Source organism: Trachurus japonicus, chromosome 3 (assembly GCF_045865225.1).
Source record: "Trachurus japonicus isolate A0001 chromosome 3, Traja_1.0".
NCBI lineage: Eukaryota > Metazoa > Chordata > Actinopteri > Carangiformes > Carangidae > Trachurus > Trachurus japonicus.
Window position 1 is genome coordinate 38,314,378 of NC_140909.1, and position 23,335 is coordinate 38,337,712.

The 23,335-nt window shown below is 41.6% G+C and overlaps 1 protein-coding gene across 1 annotated transcript in view; it reads right to left on the reverse strand.

Moving 5' to 3' along the window:
• LOC146990368 (uncharacterized) overlaps window positions 1-23,335 on the reverse strand; it is a 64,793-nt gene that overhangs the window by 21,678 nt on the left and 19,780 nt on the right. Inside the window, exon 2 of the mRNA XM_085772428.1 lies at window positions 18,414-20,240. Coding sequence (XP_085628554.1) covers window positions 18,487-20,240 — 1,754 coding nt within the window. The 3' untranslated portion in view covers window positions 18,414-18,486. The remainder of the gene's footprint in view (window positions 1-18,413; window positions 20,241-23,335) is intronic.

The window sequence follows — 23,335 nt, forward strand, 5'->3', positions numbered from 1 at the left end:
GGTGGATATGATGACTTTGATATTTACTGTCGGTACCGTTTAAACACGCGACCACATAATGCGGATCACGGACATGCTAACATTAGCTGCGGCAATTTAGCATGGGTCCGAACGGGGCTCTACCTCCGTTGTTACGTTGCGATACTTCACTACGGGGTCGATGCAGAATGTGGTTGGGGACACAATTCAAGTCTACAACGGTACTGTCTGTCGAGTGGCAGTGTGAGTACCTCAACGAGTACATGCACAGCATTGCCGGCTTCCCGGATGTGGTGGCATGTGTCGCACACTTCAAAATAAAAGCGCCCAGCTGTTCCTGTGTACGTTCTGCTCCGCACGCTGATTGGGTAGCCAAGTTGTTGTCGTCACTTAATGCGACTAGTAACCTGCTAGTAACCACTTACACGTTTACTAGATACGGGATTGCATACACTGGTCTGGTGCAACCGAAACTAGTAAACAACTAGTTGCAAACTAGCTAGTAATTAAGGGTTTAGTAGTGGTTTAGTAATTACTAAATCCTGAATTTAGTAAAGAGATACGCCAAACTGGTGCAACCCCACCCTGGTGCCAACGTTGGATCAACGTTGGATTTTGATTTGATTTTGCAAACTTAATCAACGTTGAAATAGCAACGTCATTTCAACGTCACATTTCTCAACATAGGTGAATCTTCCAACGTTGGATCAACGTTGGATTTTGATTTGATTTTGCAAACTTAATCAACGTTGAAATAGCAACGTCATTTCAACGTCACATTTCTCAACATAGGTGACTCTGCCAACGTTGGATCAACGTTGGATTTTGATTTGATTTTGCAAACTTAATCAACGTTGAAATAGCAACGTCATTTCAACGTCACATTTCTCAACATAGGTGAATTTGCCAAGGTTGAAATTTCAACATCACTGTAAAATCCTGCTTTTATACATATGTGACAAATAGAATAATAAATAATTTTTGTTGTGATGTGATGTGTGATGTGTTCAATGCAGAAATCAAATCTCACTATTATTTTTACCAAAGCCTCCCCTCAAACAAAGGAGGACATCATGGACCCTAAAGTGGGCAATAAGAACCACACAGTGATAAAAAAGCATACAATACAATAATACAATACAATACAATAAAACTTTATTGTCAAGGGCTTTAAGGCCACTGCGAGGTCTACAACATATAAATTAGACATATTTTATTCAATCTATTTAGTCCAGTCATTTTATGAGAAAAGGTTAAACAAATTGCAACAGAAGCAAACTCAACTGATTTTGTATCCTAAACATCTCCTGAATGAGGAAAAAAAAGCCCCGAAGAATCCCATTAGGGGAAAGTTTTGAAAAACACCCAAATATATCCCATTTATACGCATATAAAGATTTTTTTTCACATGAATAGGGTAAAATTTTTAACCTTTAGATATCCCCATGAAAATTACTGAGTTGATTACTTACATTAAGACAAACAAAAAATGTATTACAAGTTTTTTGAAATTATTTTTTAACATGAGAAAATGTGCATACATTTGCATAAATTTGCATAAATTCCACCGTCTTGATGGCACATGTATATATGAAGTTGCTGTGGTGGTACCAGCATGAAAATTGGAGTGAGTTGACTCCATCGGTCAACCAACAAGAAATCACTTTAAATTTCAAGATGCCTTCAATTTTTCAAGGTAGCCACATCCTTAGTAGAGCAGGTACTGTATGAGTAACAGTAACAGTAACAGTGCATAATCCAATTATGTATGGCTAATTTGCACACATACAGTACAACACCTGATAGCCTAAATGGGTTCCATTCAGACCTTAATATTAAGTTTTTAACTTTAATATGTTAACAAGACTGAACAAGACATTTTCACCTGCTATACCCAATGTTTAGATCAGGTGTTGGTATGTATGCAAATTAGCCATACGTAATCTCATACCTGCTCCACTAAGGATGTGGCTACCTTGAAAAATTGCAGTCATCTTGAAATTTGAAGTGGTTTCTTGTTGGTTGACCAATACTCACTCCAATTTTCATGCTGGTACCACCACAGCAACTTCATATATACATGTGCCATCAAAACGGATTTGTGCAAATTTATGCAAATTTGTGCAAATTTGCACATGTTAACAAATAATTTAAAAAAACTTGTAATACATTTTTTGTTTGTCTTAATGTAAGTAATCAACTCAGTAATTTTCATGGAGATATCTAAAGGTTAAAAATTGTACCCTATTCACGTGAAAAAATTTTTTTATATGCGTGTAAATGGGATATATTTGGGTGTTTTTCAAAACTTTCCCCTAATGGGATTCTTCTGGGCTTTTTTTTCCTCATTCAGGACATGTTTAGGATACAAAATCAGTTGAGTTTGTTTCTGTTGCAATTTGTTTAACGTTGACCCCTTTTTTGGCCTATAATTACTGGACTAATTTTCCTCTGCCGCCGCCACCGATCCTCTCAGGCGCATACTTCAGGTACTTCGCCATGTACTCGAACTGAGGACAGCGTCTGAAGAGGGGAAAAGACAAACAGCATAAAGTATTACAATATACATATACAGTGATAACCGCTTATATGAATCAAAAAGGATTGGGACAGAATCACCCCCCCCCCCCCCCCCATTTCAATCGCTGGTGCAAGGAAAAAGACAACTTGTGCGCAACAACATATCCGGCTGCTTTTAAGCCTCTTGACGTGAACACAGACAGGGCCAGAAACAGCACCAAAGCAACTGGCATCTTGTCTAAATTTACTATGTAAACCAACATTGATTTCTTGTTGTTGTTTTTTTTATATCCATGAGTTTCAAATGTAGTCCTACAACCTGCCATGTTGAGGACCCACAGGTGTTTCAAACTAATTAATTGGTCCTACTCCAATCAGAAACACAACTCAAATTGAAACACCTGTGTTGGTCCTCAACATGGCAGGTCTAGGACTACATTTGAAACTCATGAATAGTTTTTAGTTGTCAAGTGCAAGTTTTTTTCCTCCAGAATTAATAAATGGCCTGCCAACACTACTAATGCACTTGCTTTATATTCTATTTTTTTCTACTTTTATAACACAAGACAGATTTTAGTTTTACATTCAATTAGTGTCTGTTTTACAGAAAACCGTACCGTACCAAACCGTGACTTGTGCGTACCATTACCCCTAATTATTATATAAGCGCCCCTTACCGGCCAGCCTCCCCTCTTGAGCTCCAGTGACACACAAAACACACTTTGCTGAGCACCAGCACCGGTAACCAGCAACGATGATGGCATTAACTCGGGACCAACGTGATCAATATAAGCGATTTACACTGTATACAGTATTTATATATTCAGTTAAGGGTTCCTACACATTTTAAATTTCCAAATTCCATACTTTTTCCAGACCCTAATTTCTGGATTTCCACTACAAAAAACTCAAACTCTTACTAAGAATATTTGGCTTATTTCTAGTCAAAATGTCATTTCTAGTCAAAACAAATCTCATTATACTTAAAATAAGACTCATCACATGAAAAGCAGCTTGTTTTTAGACACTTTTTACTTCTTTCAAGCAGATTTTTCGATTGAAATAAATAGAAAAATCTACGGAAGCCGAGAACGGCCACGTCCATAATATTTTTTTTATTATCGTTTTCTCGTGATAACGACTTATTATTTCGTTATCTCGAGATAACAAAGTCCGTTTTCTCGTGATAACAAATTAATTTATTTCGTTATCTCGAGATAACAAAGACCGTTTTCTCGTGATAACGAAATAATCATAGAATGTGTCGTTGACATGGTTGCCTAGCAACATGTTGCTTCTGTTTACGGGGTTAATATAATCAAAGACGGTTTATATAATACATCCATGGTAGCAGCTGGTTAGCCGCTGTATGTTCGTAGCAGGAGGCTACTAAAGCGAGTCTGTTGGAAACACTACACATCTACAGATCTAACGTAACAGAAGAGATGTTTTTCGTGGGATAATTGCCCAAAACCATGTGTAGAACTCAAATCAGTGAGCTGATTAATGTGATCACATCATCCTGATTTCAGCCTTCAAGAGTTGCCACTAACGTTAGTCTGCTCTGAGGAGCTGTCAACAATGAAGTACCGGTAAGTTACACTTAACGTTAGTTTGTTTACTGAGCTGGGTTTATTTAAGGGGCTACAGGTTAGCATAAACACATGAGAGTAGACTACGTTATGGCAGCTTGCTAAGGTAGTGTTAGCTAGTTGCTGCTCAGATAAAGCTCATGAACACTGCTGTCTTGCCAAATTAACATTAGCCTACATGTCAGTGGTCGCAGGCAACAGGTGTCTGATGGTTCGAGATAAGGTTGTGATTTCTGACAGCAGCAGCAGCCAGTAGCTAACGTTAGCTTAGCTGAAACAGGATAGATGGGACCACCGGCCGGTAGCCCCTTAAATAAACCCAGCACAGTGACGTTATACAAACTAACGTTAAGTGTAACTTACTGGTAAGTTATTGTTGACAGCTGGTGTGGACAATAATCACACCAGTGAGTAGGCTAGAGTAGAAAAGTTAACTGCCCCATGCTCGAGCTGAACAGTAGCCTCCTGTTGCTGGCAACCATGGCAACCATGTCAACGACACATTCTATGATTATTTCGTTATCACGAGAAAACGGTCTTTGTTATCTCGAGATAACGAAATAAATTAATTTGTTATCACGAGAAAACGGACTTTGTTATCTCGAGATAACGAAATAATAAGTCGTTATCACGAGAAAACGGTAATTAAAAAAAATTTATACGGACCTGGCCGTTCTCAGCTTCCGTAAAAATCAGATAGTGGATCAAGTTTTTTCTTTCTATTACGAGCACAAAAATCTTGCTTTCACTGGCAGATTTTTCTACTTATTTCAAGTGAAAATTTGTTTGAAACAAGTGAAAATTATCTAAAAACAAGTACATTTTTAGGTGACATGACAAGTCTTATTTTAAGTGGAAAGAGATTAGTTTTGACTAGAAATGAGACATTTTGACAAGAAATAAGGCAAATCAAATATTCTTGGAAAGATTTTGAGTTTTTGCAGTGTCTCAGTAAAAAAAAATTAAAATAATTTGTGACATTTGAGTAAATAGATGTGTTTCACATTAATAAAGCATGCAATTAATCATTTGTTTTCATTATTCTGAATTTGTATGCCATTATGAAACCAAATCATTTCCAGGATATTGTAGCTACGTACAATAGCGCATATGGCTACAAAGTAATAATGTGAATAAGACCAAACCCAGATAAGTATTAAGATAAATATATTTCCATACATTAGTTTCTGTTTTCCATACTTTTCAAGACCTGGAAATGTATGAAATCAAATTCCATATTATTCCATACTTTCCATACTTGCGTAGGAACCCTGTATTTTACACATGGTCACAACTATGTTTAAGCAAACTCACCACAGATTGTGTTGTAGAGTTTGGTCCCCCCGAATGACGTCTTCCCATTCCTTCCTCTCAGGCTGATCTTTGCCATTCTTTTATTTGTCATTGTCCTGCCATGGTAAAACAGATTTATATAAGAGTATTATATAGTGTAATCAAGTTGCAATTCCCCAAAACTGATTAAATGCCACACAAAACTGCCTTGCTCATGCACACAGAAATACTTCAGTCATTTCAGATTTGTCTAAACATTTGTCTAAAAAACATGATATACTGTATATAACTAAATTACATGTTGCTTTTCTACCTGGAAGTAGTTGTAAACAACAAGGTGATTTGTTCCATTTCCATGACTTTTCTCCAACTTATCCAAACTACTGGTTTGTGTAGTTTGTGTTGTTCAGATTACCTGGACCACTATAATTCAATGCAAAAAACAAATTTACGCAGCCATTGACCTCTTCACAAAGTCAGCAGCGTCAACGCCCCCCAACCTCCTCAGATGTTTACTCTGAAAAGGAGCAACAAGGAACAGAAAAACTTAAGAGTCCAGACCTCCACAAAGCTGAGATATGACATTTGTCTTTTGTAGCACTTGCACTTTATAGCACTGTCCTCCAGAGTACATTAGCAGCTACTACTACTACTACTATAACAACAACATCACACACAGAGTTGTGCAATGAAGCCGTAAACGGCACTTTCTGTGCTAAAGGGTAATATACCCATGAAAACAAACTCTGCACACTACAGGCCCCATGCTCTTACATAACGTGCACACCTCTTCATCCTGTCTGTCTCTGATCAAAATGTGAAATCCCCCATGAAGATATAGTTTGAATGTTTTTTTATTGTACCCGATTAGGGAGAGGCCTAAGAACATCGACAAATCTTTAACTTTGAAACACAGTAGTAACCATTCAAAACAGCCCCTTAAAGTCAAAAGGCAGCCGACTTCCTTGCAACTCCCAATCAACTCCCCTCCAAGTTCCAGCTGCTGGAGTGACCCCCTCCTTCTCCTGGGCTGGGCATGTCTATTTTTTTTTACTGTAACTCCACCCATTCATTGAATTACGGTGGTATGACCAGGAGATAGCGCTTTTCTCACAGAATACACATTGCCCACACTAATTCTGATGTTATATGAATGACCACTGACTGGCAGAGGCAACGCTTAAAGTACCAACACTGAAATTCATAAAACCCAAATTACATACATAAAAATAATTTGATTTGAGAATAGGCCTAGCTAGTAGCTACTAGATATGTGCTGGCCACTGGAAAGAAATAATAGTAATAATACCTCCTGTTGAATATTTGATCACAATTTAAAGGGACAACGAGGAGTTTTGGAAAAGCGAAGCATTTTCACACTACATTTATGAGCCTCCACGCGCACCGTAGAATTCTTCCATGGGTGCAAGACGGACTCATGTTTTCATTCATCAAGAATTAAAGTCAGAGGTTCAGTTACTGTCGTAGTTCCGACCATAAACGGTGACGTTATTCTCATTCGCGTCCACTAAACCGAATGTAAGGAGTCGCTGGTCGGCTCGACCAGCATTTCCACCACCACTAATAATAACAAAATAACATAGAGACAAAACGATATTGATCGAAAATGGAGCCATTAACAAGTGTGGGTTGCGTAGATTCATCTACATTAACGTGAGACTGTTTTATAACCAAATAGAAACTCCTTGTTGGCCCTTTAAAGAGGAAGAATTACATGTGATAAACAGCCTTTTGGAACATGTTTGCAGTTACAGGTATTCAAATTACTGGTACTGATGACTACTCTGGTGACCAATTTACTACTCTGATTACTTTAATTCAAATGTAATTAGTTCGATTATAAGTTATACAATACTAGTTACTCGCAAACAGCCAATCACCCAACAGACTAATTAATTAATTGACTGATTAATTAACCGCAATAGCTCAAAATAAAAATAACGTAATAAAAGCAATCGGGTCATATAGCAGTTCACTGTCATTGATAAAATGATACTAGATTTTTTTTTAAAGTTCCGTCTACAGTAGAACCGGGTCAAATTCCACCCTTTCTGCCTCTCATTCCACCCTCTTTTTCTGTTTGGTTTGAAGAGAGTCACACAAGATGCATTTGTGGCTCTGTATCATAGACTGTACAAAGAATGGACGTAGCATTCGTGACGTCACCCATTGGTTTTGTGGAGTCGTTTTTGTGACTCAAATATGGCGGCCTGAACAGCGCCATGTTGGATTGGCCAGCTGAGAACCCGCCCACTGGCCTCGAAGCAGCCTGTCCCCGAATCGCTCCGGACCTGTAGCTGAACGTTTCCACGCACTGATTGGCCAGAATCTTATCCTAATAACAGTAAAATGGTAGAGTTAAAAAAAAAATTCACCCCCCTCAGAGTGTGAATGGGGGTAGAATCTATCAATTGAGACCAAAAAACGTAATGGTACCAGGCTGTAATGTTATTTTTAAGCTGTAAAGTTGGCTATTTTAACATGGGGGTCTATGGAGAGTTAGCCTGACTCTCGCCAGACCCTTGTAGTTCCGCAAAGCTCCACCAGAGGCGCTACGCTCAGCTTCACACAACAGTCTGGACTCGAGGCCAATGCAAACTCTTTCACGGGAGCAAAAAAAATGCTAACTAATCTAGTGTTGCACCGATACCGATACTAGTATCGGTAGGGGGCCCGATACCGCACTAAAATGCTGGCATCGGTATCGACGAGTAAAACAAATGATGCACCGATGCCATTTACTGATATGAACGCTGCGCCTTGTGTCTTCTCTCGCCGGACACTCACTGCTGTGTGATCACACGTGTTCAGTGCATGCCAAGCCAAAAAGGATGTAAACAATTCAATTAATTGCAGTTAATCCTTTTCAAGGAGTTTTTTGTGAAATGTAAACAAGCAAAGCCAACATAAAGTAGCGGGATCTCTATTTAAATGTGTGCGCACCGCACTGAGCAGCGCACTGAGCAGCGCACTGAGCACACACAGGGGAGAGAGGAGGTGAGAAGAGTCAACAACACTGTTACCTGCTGTATACTGGCCTCAGCCTGTACCATCGCTAAAACACAGAGACCAGTGTGTAACGAGTCAAAAAGCCGCCGTCACTGAGCTGCCAAACCGACGCGGATCCGGTGTGTTTATCAAAGCCTGTTCGCCGTGCTCAGACACCGGTCGATTTGAGCTGCGTTCAGGCTGCAGTGACGGCAGCTTTTTCACTCGTTACACACTGGTCTGTGGCCAGTAGCCTATACAGCAGGTAACAGTGTTGTCTCTTTTCACCTCCTCTCTCCGTGTGCGGTGCGCACTCATGTAAATAGAGATCCCGCTACGTTATGTCGGCGCGGTCGCTACCGGAGCTTAATTTAAAAAAAAAAAAAAAGCGCTTGTTGCGGTGCAGCTGAGAGCAGCGGAGTTTCCTCTGCTGCAGCTGATCAGCTGACATGTGGTCAAGACGAAGCTACAGAGTAGACCTGTCACTGTCACAGGTGTCTCTCATCTCATCTCATTATTATAGGACTTCAACCTCAGAGCTCTGTCTTCAGACCTGTCCCTGAACATCACACATGGACAGCATGGAGTTGCCTGTGTGATTGGTTACTGAGTTTATTAATGTTTACATCAGGCTGCGTTCAACCAATCAGTTTATGCTACTCTTATTTATGTATATACAGTAATCATTAGTGTAGTGGCAGGAAAGACCATTTCATGTATCAAATCTATTGTGTTGGTCAAGTCAGAGGAAAAATGTTTGGGGTGTGTTTACTGTTCCTAAATGTAAAAATGCGTTACATTGGACCCTCAACATTATTTAAAGGTTAAATAACGTGTTACTTAAACATTTTTACCAGGTAGGCAATAAAAAAGTTCTACTGGATTATAGTATTAGAAGAAAAAAGCTCTTATATATTTTTTTTCCCAAACTGTGTGGTATCGGAACGGTATCGGTATCGGCAGATACTGCACAAAAAATGGTATCGGTGCAACACTAAACTAATCAGGATCACTGGGCGGGACTGTTCGATTCAAACAACAATGGCAGCTCGCAGCGAGGAGTCGTGCGTTGGCATTGACACAATCACATACAAGGATTTTTTTTACAAGGCCCCGCCTTCTGAAATACATCGCCTATGGAGCAGTCCCAGACCCTTGTGTGGAGCTCAGCGTAGCTTTGCGGAACTACAAGGATCTGGCGAGAGTCAGGCAAATGGAGAGTTGCTACCTTCTGGAGCCAGCCCCCAGAGGAATCGGCGGGGATTGCAGTTTTTTGAACACGGAAGTGAGCTTCACTTCTCAGCCCGACAACTGCCCCCTTGCTCTGTATGTAATTTGTGTGACAATAGGAGACCAAATGGCCCATTAAACACAGACAGTGGGGTTAGGGTTAGGTCATGTGCTAAGGTGTTTGGTCAAGCCTACTAGCTTGTTACCACTGTGGCGGGCTGTGGTTACCGGAATTATTACAATGTTTTTCTTTTGTGCTTTTCATGTGTCTGTTTTTTCCCCTTCACTAGTTATTTTCTGAAAGCATTAATTTGTTGTCTATGTGGATCAGGAGCGAGAGAGAGGCAGGTCTAACAGGAGAAACTTCATTTCATTTCATTTGCTTTTTTTTGGCTTTAATCACAGGACAGCTAAGACAGGAAATGGGAAGCAGGTGGGTCGGGGGGGGGGGCTGATTCTAGAAATTCTTGAAAAAAAAAAGTTGGGGACTCCGTTGAACCCTCTCAAGGACCCCACTTTGAGAACCATTGATCTAAAGACTCTGATGAAGGAGCGACGCTCACCTGGAGGAGTGACGTTTGAAGCAGGAGCTGATTGAGGCTGTCGAAGGAGGTAATGAGGCGCAGCAGGAGGAAGGAGGAGGCTGAGGGGGAGACAGAATCTCGGTCAATAAATCAAACAATTAATCAATCAATCAATAGGACTGTGGTTGACGGGAAGTACCTGGATGGTCAAAGAGATGGTCAAAGAGATGGTCAAAGAGATGGTCTGCGCTGCAAGAGGGCAGGGGGGACCTGCCAAGGCCCCGGGAACGAGGAAGGAGAGGCCAGATGCTCCACAGACAGGACGGTGGTGATCTCTGGTCGCACAGTCAGCCTGGTTTAAAAGTTCCTTCAAAATAAAGGTGGATGTTTCTTTTTTAAATATATTTTTAGGGGCTTTTTTTTTTTGTCTTTAATCACAGGACAGCTAAGACAGGAAATGGGAAGCAGGTGGGGCGGGGGGGGATTCTAGAAATTCTTGAAAAAAAAAAGTTGGGGATTCCCTTGAACCCTCTCAAGGACCCCACTTTGAGAACCATTGATCTAAAGACTCTGATGAAGGAGCGACGCTCACCTGGAGGAGTGACGTTTGAAGCAGGAGCTGATTGAGGCTGTCGAAGGAGGTAATGAGGCGCAGCAGGAGGAAGGAGGAGGCTGAGGGGGAGACAGAATCTCCGGTCAATAAATCAAACAATTAATCAATCAATCAATAGGACTGTGGTTGACGGGAAGTACCTGGATGGTCAAAGAGATGGTCTGCGCTGCAAGAGGGCAGGGGGGACCTGCCAAGGCCCCGGGAACGAGGAAGGAGAGGCCAGATGCTCCACAGACAGGACGGTGGTGATCTCTGGTCGCACAGTCAGCCTGGTTTAAAAGTTCCTTCAAAATAAAGGTGGATGTGGATGTTTAGAAATCAAGCCAATACAGTATGTACATGGAATAACTGTACACAGGGATTTCTGACTGAACAGAATTAACTAAGCCTGGCTGTTAGCCTGGTCTAGAACAGGCTAGCTTCAGAGAATAAATCAAACATTATAGTAACTTGACCAGGATATATTTAGCCTGCTTTTTAACAACCAACTTGAGGCTAAATTCAGCCAGGATAACCAACATATCCCGGATTAATCCCTTATCTAGATTTTGTGAGAGGCTTGAATTTACACCTCTGACATAATCAGAATTGTGTAGTTGTTTTGATCACGTGACACAAGTCATGCAGGCAGCTCGCAGCCTCGCATTGGACGGAGGAGGAGGACGGGGGTGATTGACAACTCGGACCGCCAATCGCCGGTCATAGACAAGACATTACTTTACGACCACCGGCCTTTCACAATAATGATAACCAGCTTCGTAGTACCGTGTTAACCTGGGCCGGGACTTGAGGTTTTGTTGAGCCGGAAGGTGAACACAAAGCCTGGCCGTCTCGGTGAAAATAAAAGTTCGAGCGTTAGCACCGCAAGTCCGCGACAAAAACGCACTAATATCTTGTTTATGACAAATAAAACAACACAAATACAGTTACAAATAATAAAAACGTTGGGCTAACGTTAGTTAGCACTGCTAGGAAGCGTAGTTAATTAAGAAAAAAAGTAAGACTGTTGGCGAATGCTGCTGTTGGCCCAATAGTAGCGGTTAATGTTAGCTTAAACAAACCTTACACAACCGTTAAGCATACTTTAACGTTAAACAGCAAACTGTACACAACCGTTAACCAAACTATAACGTTACACAACCAGCAAACTGTACACAACCATAAACCATACACAGCGTTGACCAAACTGTGCACAAAACATCACAGGTTTATAATAAAATATGACTTTACAACTTTGCTTACCGCTTTGGACTTGTTCGTGGCAGCCTGCCGTCAGTTCCTGCGGCCGTTAAAGTGACCTCCGCACCGGTCAGAACCGGCTGCTGGCAAACTGATGATGACGACGTCACAGACCCACTTTGCGCATGCGCAAGCACGAGTATGGGCTTTAGCTCTCGAGCGAATGCATCAGTCGATCCTGAAAGGGGAACTAAACCATAGATATATAACGACCTACTAACGAGCTACTCTAACAGCACTAGTAGCGTGGACACTACTAGGAGAGGACGCCAGAGCCGTGACACAGCATCTACAGCTGATCCGCCGGCTCGTTAACTCGTTAACGGCTCGTTAGCGCCGGTGTTGTGCCAGAAAAGGACTGCCTGCCAGAAAACGACTGACCCCCAGCGGGAACGCCTATTGGGGTGGTACCAACACATCCATGGGTGGTACTTGTCTCTCCACAGCGAAAGACCGCCTCCGACGGAAACGCCCACCTGCTGCAGCCGCTGCAGCAGCTCCACAGCTGATCTGCATGAGTAGGCCACGTTGCATTGAGGAGTCATTCCGTCGTAGGTTACACCTTGTCTTTCAATAAACCATCAGGAAATTCATTTTGGCGGTATACTTTTATTGTTGTCGTTGTTATTTCAATAAACCACCAGCAGATTAATTTTGGCGGTATGCTTTTATTGTTGTTGTTGTTGTTGTTGTTGTTGTTGTTGTTGCTTCTGCTGCTGCTGCTGCTAAACAGGTAGAGTATCCTTGTAAAAATAAAAACATAATATTAATACTACTACTAGGCTGCTACTAATATTTAGTAACATTACACATGCTTTTTAACCCATAAAATGCCCCCTGTATGCAAACCGCAATCTTCACGTACTGTAGGCCAGGGGTTCTCAACGTCTCACTCTGGGACCCACATTTTCCCATGGTCATTAAGTCGCGACCCACTTTTATAGAATTCAAACCAAGATTTAAAGGGATATGCCAACATTTTTTTTTTTAGGCCTACAAGCAAAGTGCATTTCAGAGCACAGGAATGAATGCACAAAATAAAGACCCACAAAACAAAACAAGGTATTTTCACTGCATTCAGGCCACATTAATAAGAAAATGATATCTTTGCATTCAGAGAAAATAATAAGAAACTGAGGAGGACCATTACAACTGCTGCATGTGTGCAAGTGTCGTGTGCCTTTCAAAATAAGTTGTATTTCAAAATAAAAGACATGCAACATCACATGTGCATTAAATATTTACTTTTTTTTGACCAGCTGTCCATGACCCATCCAGAACAGATTCGCGACCCACTTTTGGGTCCCGACCCACCAGTTGAGAACCACTGCTGTAGGCTACATATTTCTGAAGCACTTTGCACACCAGGACAGGGCAGTCACTTTCTGGCAAGGCAGGAATGCAAAGAGCAATGTTCACAAAAATCTCTGGAGTAATGCTAGAGGTTCCTAGGGGCATGTACAGTGAATTTGGTAAATATCACCCTTTGCATCCCTTTGTAACAGGGCACTTTCTGGCAAGGCTTTGCCAGAATGTGACTGCCCTGTCCTGGTGTGCAAAGTGCTTCAGAAATATGTAGCCTACAGCAGTGGTTCTCAACTGGTGGGTCGGGACCCAAAAGTGGGTCGCGAATCTGTTCTGGATGGGTCATGGACAGCTGGTCAAAAAAAAGTAAATATTTAATGCACATGTGATGTTGCATGTCTTTTATTTTGAAATACAACTTATTTTGAAAGGCACACGACACTTGCACACATGCAGCAGTTGTAATGGTCCTCCTCAGTTTCTTATTATTTTCTCTGAATGCAAAGATATCATTTTCTTATTAATGTGGCCTGAATGCAGTGAAAATACCTTGTTTTGTGGGTCTTTATTTTGTGCATTCATTCCTGTGCTCTGAAATGCACTTTGCTTGTAGGCCTTAAAAAAAAAAATGTTGGCATATCCCTTTAAATCTTGGTTTGAATTCTATAAAAGTGGGTCGCGACTTAATGACCATGGGAAAATGTGGGTCCCAGAGTGAGACGTTGAGAACCCCTGGCCTACAGTACGTGAAGATTGCGGTTTGCATACAGGGGGCATTTTATGGGTTAAAAAGCATGTGTAATGTTACTAAATATTAGTAGCAGCCTAGTAGTAGTATTAATATTATGTTTTTATTTTTACAAGGATACTCTACCTGTTCAGCAGCAGCAGCAGCAGAAGCAACAACAACAACAACAACAACAACAACAATAAAAGCATACCGCCAAAATTAATCTGCTGGTGGTTTATTGAAATAACGACAACAATAAAAGTATACCGCCAAAATGTATTTCCTGATGGTTTATTGAAAGACAAGGTGTAACCTACGACGGAATGACTCCTCAATGCAACGTGGCCTACTCATGCAGATCAGCTGTGGAGCTGCAGCGGCTGCAGCAACGGCTGCAGCAGGTGGGCGTTTCCGTCGGAGGCGGTCTTTCGCTGTGGAGAGACAAGTACCACCCATGGATGTGTTGGTACCACCCTGATAGGCGTTCCCGCTGGGGGTCAGTTGTTTTCTGGCAGGCAGTCCTTTTCTGGCACAACACCAGCCGCACTAACGATTCCCATTCAGGCAGCTGTTAGCAGCCGTTAGCCGCAGCAGAGCAGCTAGAGTGCCTAGCAACCGTTAGCGGCAGGCAGCAGCCGGTGCTGATTGGTCGGGGAGCTGGTGGCCGGTGACGAAAGCTGCCTCCAAAACGTCATCTGCCTCCATCTCAGCCAATAGAAAAATTCGATTGTAATAGCCGTGTTTCAACCCATAGAGGGCAGTCACTCTACATTTTTACTACAAAATACACCAAATTGAAATATTTTGACTAAAATGTCAAAAGTTGGACCAGAATCAACGATATACCTTATACCCAAATGCATTTGTTTTCAGCAGAAAAAAGTGGTTTAGGGGTTTAGTTCCTCTTGAACATTTTTACACTACAATTGCAATAAGACGGACACATAAAGAGAAAATTTTGTTAAGATCGGTACCAGCTCGAGATTTGGCACAGATCTCCTAGGCAACGTCAAGCTAACATTCGCGAGCGCCCTACGGCCCAACAACAGTTGATTGATCAATGTTGTTTGGAAGTTGAAACAACGTCGTTTTTCAACTGATATAATTTCAAGTGTTGAATCCATAGTGAATTGACAACACCATTTCAACAGTTTGGTGTTCAACGTTGGTTTGATGTTAAATCAACGTTTTTTCATCAACTGACGTTATTTCAACCAAATTTCAACGTTTAATGTCGGTCGAATGCCAGCTGGGAAGGCTCTCTGCCTTCCATAAATATCAGAGTCTGGTCTCGGCGGCACAGCAACACAAACGCGAACCTTATCCCGTATGTTTTGTTATGACAGATAAGACTACATGGTAACATGGTAGCCATCATCCACAGCTCCATGGATTGCTTTCTCCCCTGCTTTGTTGAAAACGAATGCACATGGCTGAGAGGAGGGTTAACAACACAGAGGAGAAGAGACTGCACTTGCATAGTTCTCCTTTAAGAACTGCTTAAAGGAATTGAAGGAATTATTCAGGACCGACCACGGCTGCTGATTTCAGCCAGGAAGAGCAGGTTGTTTTAATGCAATGATACAAAATAGCGTGATCACAGCCTAAAGCAACACTGTTGCTGCAAATATGACGAAGAAGAGGCTGCTTTTAATTTCTGACAGCTGAACATTGGGCTACTTTTAAATACGAAGCTTTATCCATTTTAGGGCTGTCCCAAACGATTATTTTTCTCCCGATTAATCTATCGACTATTTTTTCGATTAGTCTATTAGTCTAACGATTATTTTTTTGACTAATCTAACGATTATTTTTTGGTTGACGATTAGTCATTTACAAAAAAACACTTCTGAACACTTCTCTTATTTAAATTCTTCAGATACTCTTTCTGGTGTGCATTCCTCTATATCAGTGGTTCCCAACCTTTTTTCCTCAAAGCCCCCCCCCCCCGTTTTTGTCAAAGACAAGCCTTTTTATTCTATTTTGTGCCATCCTTATTTTGTTTTATTATATTTCGTTCTATTTTTATTTTGTCTTTATGTCAATTTTCCTTTGTTGTGTCATAATTGTTATCAAGTCCCTATAAGCAGGTAGGTTTTATGTAGGTTTTTGTTCCTATTGATTTTGATTATCCAATTGGATGTGTTATTGGAATTTTAAAATTTCAATATGCACAAATCTAATTTTGATAACCTCACAACCTCAGAACAAACCAAGCTCTGTGGACCCCCTGACATCTCTGACGCCCGGACCCAAGGTTAGGAATGCTCTAAATAATCTTTTTTTTTTTGGAGGGGAAAAACTGTGCCATATCAGTTTGCTTTAACCTGGAAAATAGACAGATAAAGCAGAGTGCACACTGAAATATTAGCACAAATGAATAGGCACATTTATTTAGTATAGTCATGGAGCAGACCAGTGTTTCCTCTAGGATTTTTTTTTAAGCGGGGGTGCAGGACATCACCCTCACTTACGATCTGCATGCTGTGCTGCGTCCGGGTGCACGGAGAGCAGCAGCGGAGGGGATTAAAAAAAAAAAAAAAAGACAACACGAGGACGTGTTTACATCTATGGATACATAAAGCAAGGAGACTGTGGCGGGTGGTTTGATTGTCCGACGAGGGAGGGGGGCGCGTATGAGTTTCGTTTTTACAGCGCACCCTTTGCTCTGTGTGTGTGTGCGTGTGAGTGAGAGAGAGAGAGAGAGCGTCAGTAACGGCGACAGAGCGCTATGCGGAGATGAATGAACGGAGTGATATTGCAGCTTCAGGTGCTCGTTCATCGCCGTGGTGCTGCTGTGGTACAACGTGTGTTTTTCTGCTGCAGTCTGTTACAGTCCATGGTTCACAACCCGACGGTGTGTTGTACCCATCGACGTATTTACGTCATCGACGTAATCGGAAACAACTCGACGGTATGTTGCACGTGTCGACGTATTTACGTCATCGACGTAATCGATTAGGTCGATTAATCGGGACAGCCCTAATCCATTTAAACAAAATAAACTAGAGCAACAACTGTCATTTTTAAATTGTGTTTTATAAGAAGAAATTCAAATTTACAATGAATGAACCCAAAATTTGTTAAAGCAGATATCAGTGGAATGTTTTTGTTAATATAAGTCCTAAATAGTCCTATTTTCCGTCAGCAATCACTTACATGAAGTATTTCAGCCTAAACACGAGTCTCTCCGTCACTCTGCTCTGCTGTAACCCGAGGAGAAAATTTTCCTTGTGGGATACAAGTGTTATCCAATGAGGGGAGAGAACGGCATGAAGGGCTGTGTGTGCAGCCAAGGGATGCGCGTGAATGTGGTGACGTAGCACGAGGACCAATTGATGCCTGACAAGGGCGGGGGCTGCTAACTCATGGTGCGTTCAAGGAAACTCGTACTTTGTGTTTTTCCTTCCTGTGAAGTCATACCAGTTCGATCTGGTACGAGTTCACGGGTCGGAAGTTACGAGTGGCCGTTATAGGGAACTTTCACAGACAACAGGACGGTAAAAACACGAGCTACGGGTTACCTGGAACGCTACCAAGTCGTAGTTGTGACTTGAAGCTGTAACTTACGGTTTCAAAAGCCTGCCTTGAACACAGCATTAGCCGAAACGGCCGTGCCGATGATATCTGCTTTAAGTAACAAAACAAAAAATGTTTTCACCAAGTACAAATATACCAGAAAGAGATTATATAGAGTTTATTACACTTTTAGAAAAAAAAACAATAAAAAGAACACAGGCAGTCCATTTTTATCATGTTGTCACGACCTGTTACAGTTCAGTTCAATCAACAACTCTGCAGCCTCACTTACACGTATAACTTAATACAGTAACATGTATTTGAGGTAGTCATTTCATGAACAAGCCGTTCGAGCGATATGTAAGAATGTGGCCAAAATTGTTGCTGCAGTCAAATTCAAAACACAGCAATGCGTTGTCCCCCCTCCCCTACCCACCAGACTCCAGGTTGCCAGACAGCGACGCACTAACCTGCTCTGCTCACTCACAGTCAGTCTCAAAGTCTCAAAGCAGAGTAAAAAGATAAATATTCATCAACAACCTCACTGTTTTATTGCTCTGACTCACAGTAACTACGAACTACTAGCTGCAGCTCAGTGGAAGCTAACTGGCAACCTGGAGGCTGAAATGCCACAGACGCTGTGACTGGGAAAGAGCGCTGGATGGCGACACATGCCAACCACAGAAATTCAAAACATAAACATGATTTGCGGTCTGCAAAAAAAAAATGTAATGCGAATATTTTGGCTGTAGGATTGTTGTTGGTGAGTTCTGTATGTTATATGAACATTATTCCTGAGTCTCTCTGACATCTTAGGATGATTTTACAGCCAGTTGCTTTAGATTTCTTACATATTGTACCTTTAAATGTTTTACATGTGAAATTCATTTTCACTATATTGTGATGCACTGTTACAGCTCAATCACTGCAGCCTCACACACTGCTGCTGTCTTCAGTAACATTCCTGAGTTTACATAGACTCATATGTCTCTTCTGGCAAGACGAATCTGAGAATTGATGGCCACAAAAACTACAACTAAATGGTTTCTCTTCTGTGTGGAGACTCATATGTTCAGTAAGATGCTGTCGTCGTCTAAATTTTTTACCACAGGTAGCACACTCAAATGGTTTCTCTCCTGTATGGATTCTCACGTGGCATTTAAGATTCGCTCTTCGACTAAATTTTATACCACAGGTAGCACACTTAAATGATTTCTCTCCTATATGGGATTTCATGTGTCTCATGAGATTCCCTACTATGGAATACGTACTCCCACACACACTGCAATCAAAGGGTTTAACGTCTGTGTGAACTTCCATGTGCTTCTCTAGATCATCATGTTGGCAAAACATTTTCCCACAATCATTACAACCGAATAGTTTTGCTCCTCTATGGCATTTCATGTGCAACACAAAATTCACTGGCTCCATAAAGGTTTTTCCACAAACACTGCAACCAAATGGCTTCACTTTTGAATGGACACATGTATGTTGTAAACAATGTTTCTGCCGGGTAAATCTTTGTCCACAAATAGCACAGTCAAATGGTTTCTCTCCTGTATGGACTTTCATATGAGCACTAAGATAGGCTGAATGACTAAATTTTTTACCACATGAAGCACATTCAAATGGTTTTTCTCCTGTATGGACTCTCATGTGATCCGTAAGCCGCTGTCGTTGTCTAAATTTTTTACCACAGGTAGCACAGTCGAATGGTTTCTCTCCTGTATGGACTTTCATATGAGCACTAAGATAGGTTGAATGACTAAATTTTTTACCACATGAAGCACATTCAAATGGTTTTTCTCCTGTATGGATTCTCATATGTCCAATAAGAGCCCCTTGTTGTCTAAATTTTTTACCACATGAAGCACATTCAAATGGTTTTTCTCCTGTATGGACTCTCATGTGATCCGTAAGACATCGTCGTTGTCTAAATTTTTTACCACAGGTAGCACAGTCAAATGGTTTCTCTCCTGTATGGATTCTCATATGGGTGCTAAGATACGCTGAATGACTAAATTTTTTACCACATGAAGCACATTCAAATGGTTTTTCTCCTGTATGGATTCTCATATGCCCAGTAAGAGCCCCTTGTTGTCTAAATTTTTTACCACAGGTAGCACAGTCAAAGGGTTTTTCTCCTGTATGGATTTTTATGTGTCTCTTTAAATCCGAGGTTGTTTTAAACATTTTCCCACACTCTGAGCAGCAGTGAGACTTTTTACCAGTCTTACATTCATAACTTACAGGAGCAGCTTCACTGTTCAAACCAAACTCAGATGCTCTGGTTTCTCCCCAGTCATCATCACCGTCTTCAGCTTCAGAGGACGACTCTGAGACCTCATCATCTGTATCTGGCTGAAGATCTTCAGGTTGATCTGAGTTCCAGGCTCGTTCAGATCCTCCACAGTCGTCTCCATCAGCCTCTATCTCTACCTCTATCTGTTCAGCTGAGCTGCTGGATGGAGGCTCTGCCTCAGTTTGTCTTGGATGAGGTTGTAGGGACTGAGGTTTCTCCTCCTCATCCTCACTCTTCACATGAACAGAAGTGAGGGGGAACTGTGGAGTGGTCGATAGTTCTTCCTTTTCTTCTTTAATATGTAGACTCTCTGGGTTCTCCTGATCCAGACAAGTGGTCAACTCAGGAGGATCCTCTGCTTTTATCATCAACGGATGCTGATCACCTGCAGAAACAATGACATACACATCATTAACAACATTGTCTTCATACTGTCACTCATAAGCCATTTTCCCACTAAAATTAGCGGTTCGATGCGGGTTTTTTAAACAAATGCCCAAACAACCACCAGGTGGCATCTGTGAGCAAGAGGACTCCATAAGAGTCCATAAGAGCACTCCATAAGACAGCAGCACGGAGCAGTGAACACGAATGGGGAATGCAATATAATAATAATAATACAATAGTTTTTCAATGAGAAAAATGTAATGACGGCAGCTATAGGCTACGTCTCACTCTCTTTTATCGATCCTCTCGTCAGCTCCAAACCCATCTGCACAGCGATTAGGCCTACGGACCACAGCGTGGTTTTCCACACAGCAGTTAATTAACTCAGTGGGTGATGCTGCCGGTGTGTTTTTAAAATGAGCCAACTACAGTAGTGTTCATTCCCCACCTTGTTTGATTGAGAGTGTAGCTGGATGATTTCTCATGAATGAACGGGCAATAGCCTATGTCACTTTCGGGCTGGGCGATAAGACAGGATATCCTGAAATAACTTTCCCTCAATAGAAATAGGCTACAAGACGTGTGGATATAGGTTTCATTCATCCATGTTTTGACAGACAACACAAACAGCCAGTGACAGGGACAGACTGGCCATAGGGCAATATGGGCAAATGCCACAACAGCTGCGACCGAGGCAGCCGCGTGAAGATGCAGCCGTGCTGATGTGACCGCAAAAAACACAAAAACAAAAGTCAGTCGGGGTCCGCTGGTTTACAGCCGACCGACTCTGAAACACTCGAGACACAATAACATTAGTAACACACGAGAGGTATAGCTCACTTAGTAAAGCAGCTCTCACTGTAAGCAAAGATTTTATCTCAGTCTGGGATCGAATCCCAACGTGCAGTTTTAGTGAACAATGCATTTTCTCTTGTCATCATTATTATGATCACTGATATAGCCTACTGTATATTAGGGTTGCACATCTCTCTGTGATAAACGATTCGATATGAATCTAGATACACAGATTACGATTCGATTAAAAAACGATATCCTTTTAATACAGACCGATTCGATCCGATTCGATACAGTGTAGGACGATTCGATTCTACGGTTAATATTTGTTGTAGGCTAGATATTTTATAAAATAAAGAATTGACTATCTTACAGTAGTACTACAATATTTTTTCAAATATATCCCCAAGCTTTGTTGCTTTAAAGCACTGGCAAAAAAAAGAAAGAAGAAAAAGAGAATAACAACAAAATCACATGTCAATGTATTTATTCTTTGACATGGACCAATATCTGTGAGAACGTTTTTGTAATTAGCCCTTTTCCACCGAGCTGGTTCCGGTGCTGGTTCGGAGCCAGTGCCTGCTCAGCACCAGTTCTTGGTTCAGCACCAACTCCTTGCTGGGTCAGAGCTAAGAACCGGTTCTTCCAGGGGCTGGCAGCGGAGTTGCCTTAGCAACAAGACTGCTACGTATTACGTTTGTTTATCGATGAAGCTAACTAGCTGAGCTACAGGCGGTGGCTAACAGCAGCTAACGCTCATATCAAAATATACGTCGAAACGTAGTTGCCAGTTGCCGCGATTACAGCGAAGACGGCTGCTTTTTTTCAGCCGGGTTTAGAGTTATCGCTCATTAATAGCCTAGTCTATGCTTCCACGTCGGGTCCAGTGTTCAACACCCGCAGGTCGGACCAGGTTGTCTACCTGTAGCAGGCAGCAGAGACAGGAGCAGCTCCTCGATGGGGAGTGTGCTAATAGCAGCAGCAAAGCTAACATCAGGACGTCATCTGTTAAACCCCCAGTCCCCTCCGTTATTGGACACAACATGAAACTACTCCAGTTAGCGAATCGTGTTGTAACAAAGATATTCGCAGGAAAAAAATTGTTTATACGTGGCCCGTTGATTGATTTATGAGCTATTAAAGACACCGCTAACGGCTAAGCACTCTAGCCCATAGCGATAACCGGTTCATGACTCTACAACCGATTCATCTAGGAATTCATGGCTAATTTGTATCGATTCAGGAGGCTGCTACCGATACAGCCGAATCTCTCACTTGTTAAACCGAATATCCGGTCGCATCGGTTTATCGTTCACAACCCTATGTGCGTAGGCTATCGTATGTGTGTGTTTGTGTAATGTATGGCCTTTGTCAAAAATGCCAGGGCCTCTTCTTGGTGCCAGTGATAATGAAAGGTGACACCGTCACTGCGCTTTTAAATATGAAGCTTATCCAAACAAAAAACTAGAGTAACAGCAACTCTCACATTTAAATTGTGTCTTATATTGATTTCATATATTTCACCGATTGCAATTAGGCTATAGAATGCGAGTGTGTGTTTTATTGAAAGCGAGGCTGCGTGAAAATCGCTACAGTGGGGTTTATATGCAGCGGTCTGTAGGACCAGCTTAATAGACACATCAGCGACACATTAGCACCTTCATTTATCTCTGAACAATAGGTGTGCTTGTGGATACTTCACTCAAGTAGGCTACAGCCCTGCCCCCCACAGAACTTCACACAGCTGTTCAGTCAGCTTTGAACAGAAAAACCGGTTCCTACAGTAGCTCTCCTCACACTTTTCAGTTCATAAGTGTCATAAGCCGGAGGACAAAACTGTAGGCTACATTGTTTTGTTTCATTTCGTTAAGTAAAAATCATCTCTGAATTATGGAACTAAAAATAAAATAGGCCTATCTTTAAAAAAAAGATCCTATGATATTTAGCCTAATGGCGTTATTTTTATTCAAATGTGACTGAGACCTTTATCTACCTAAACAGAGGGTAACATGAATAAATATCCTGTTTTGTTACATATTTCTGGAAACTGTTACATAACATGACCGCGGCGCTCACTCCCCCCCTCTCTCCCTCCCGAATCGGGCACATTATGATAAATATAACTGTAGATGAAAACAATAATTGAGGAAAAAAATAAGCTATGGTCGGCCCGAGGTATAAATGCCCAGAAATTGAGTGTTTCATTTGTGTAAGTTGTAAGCTTCAGAAACCATCACATATGGAAAAGTCATGGACTGAGAGACCTGGGCCCTCATTTATCAACCATGCGTACGCACA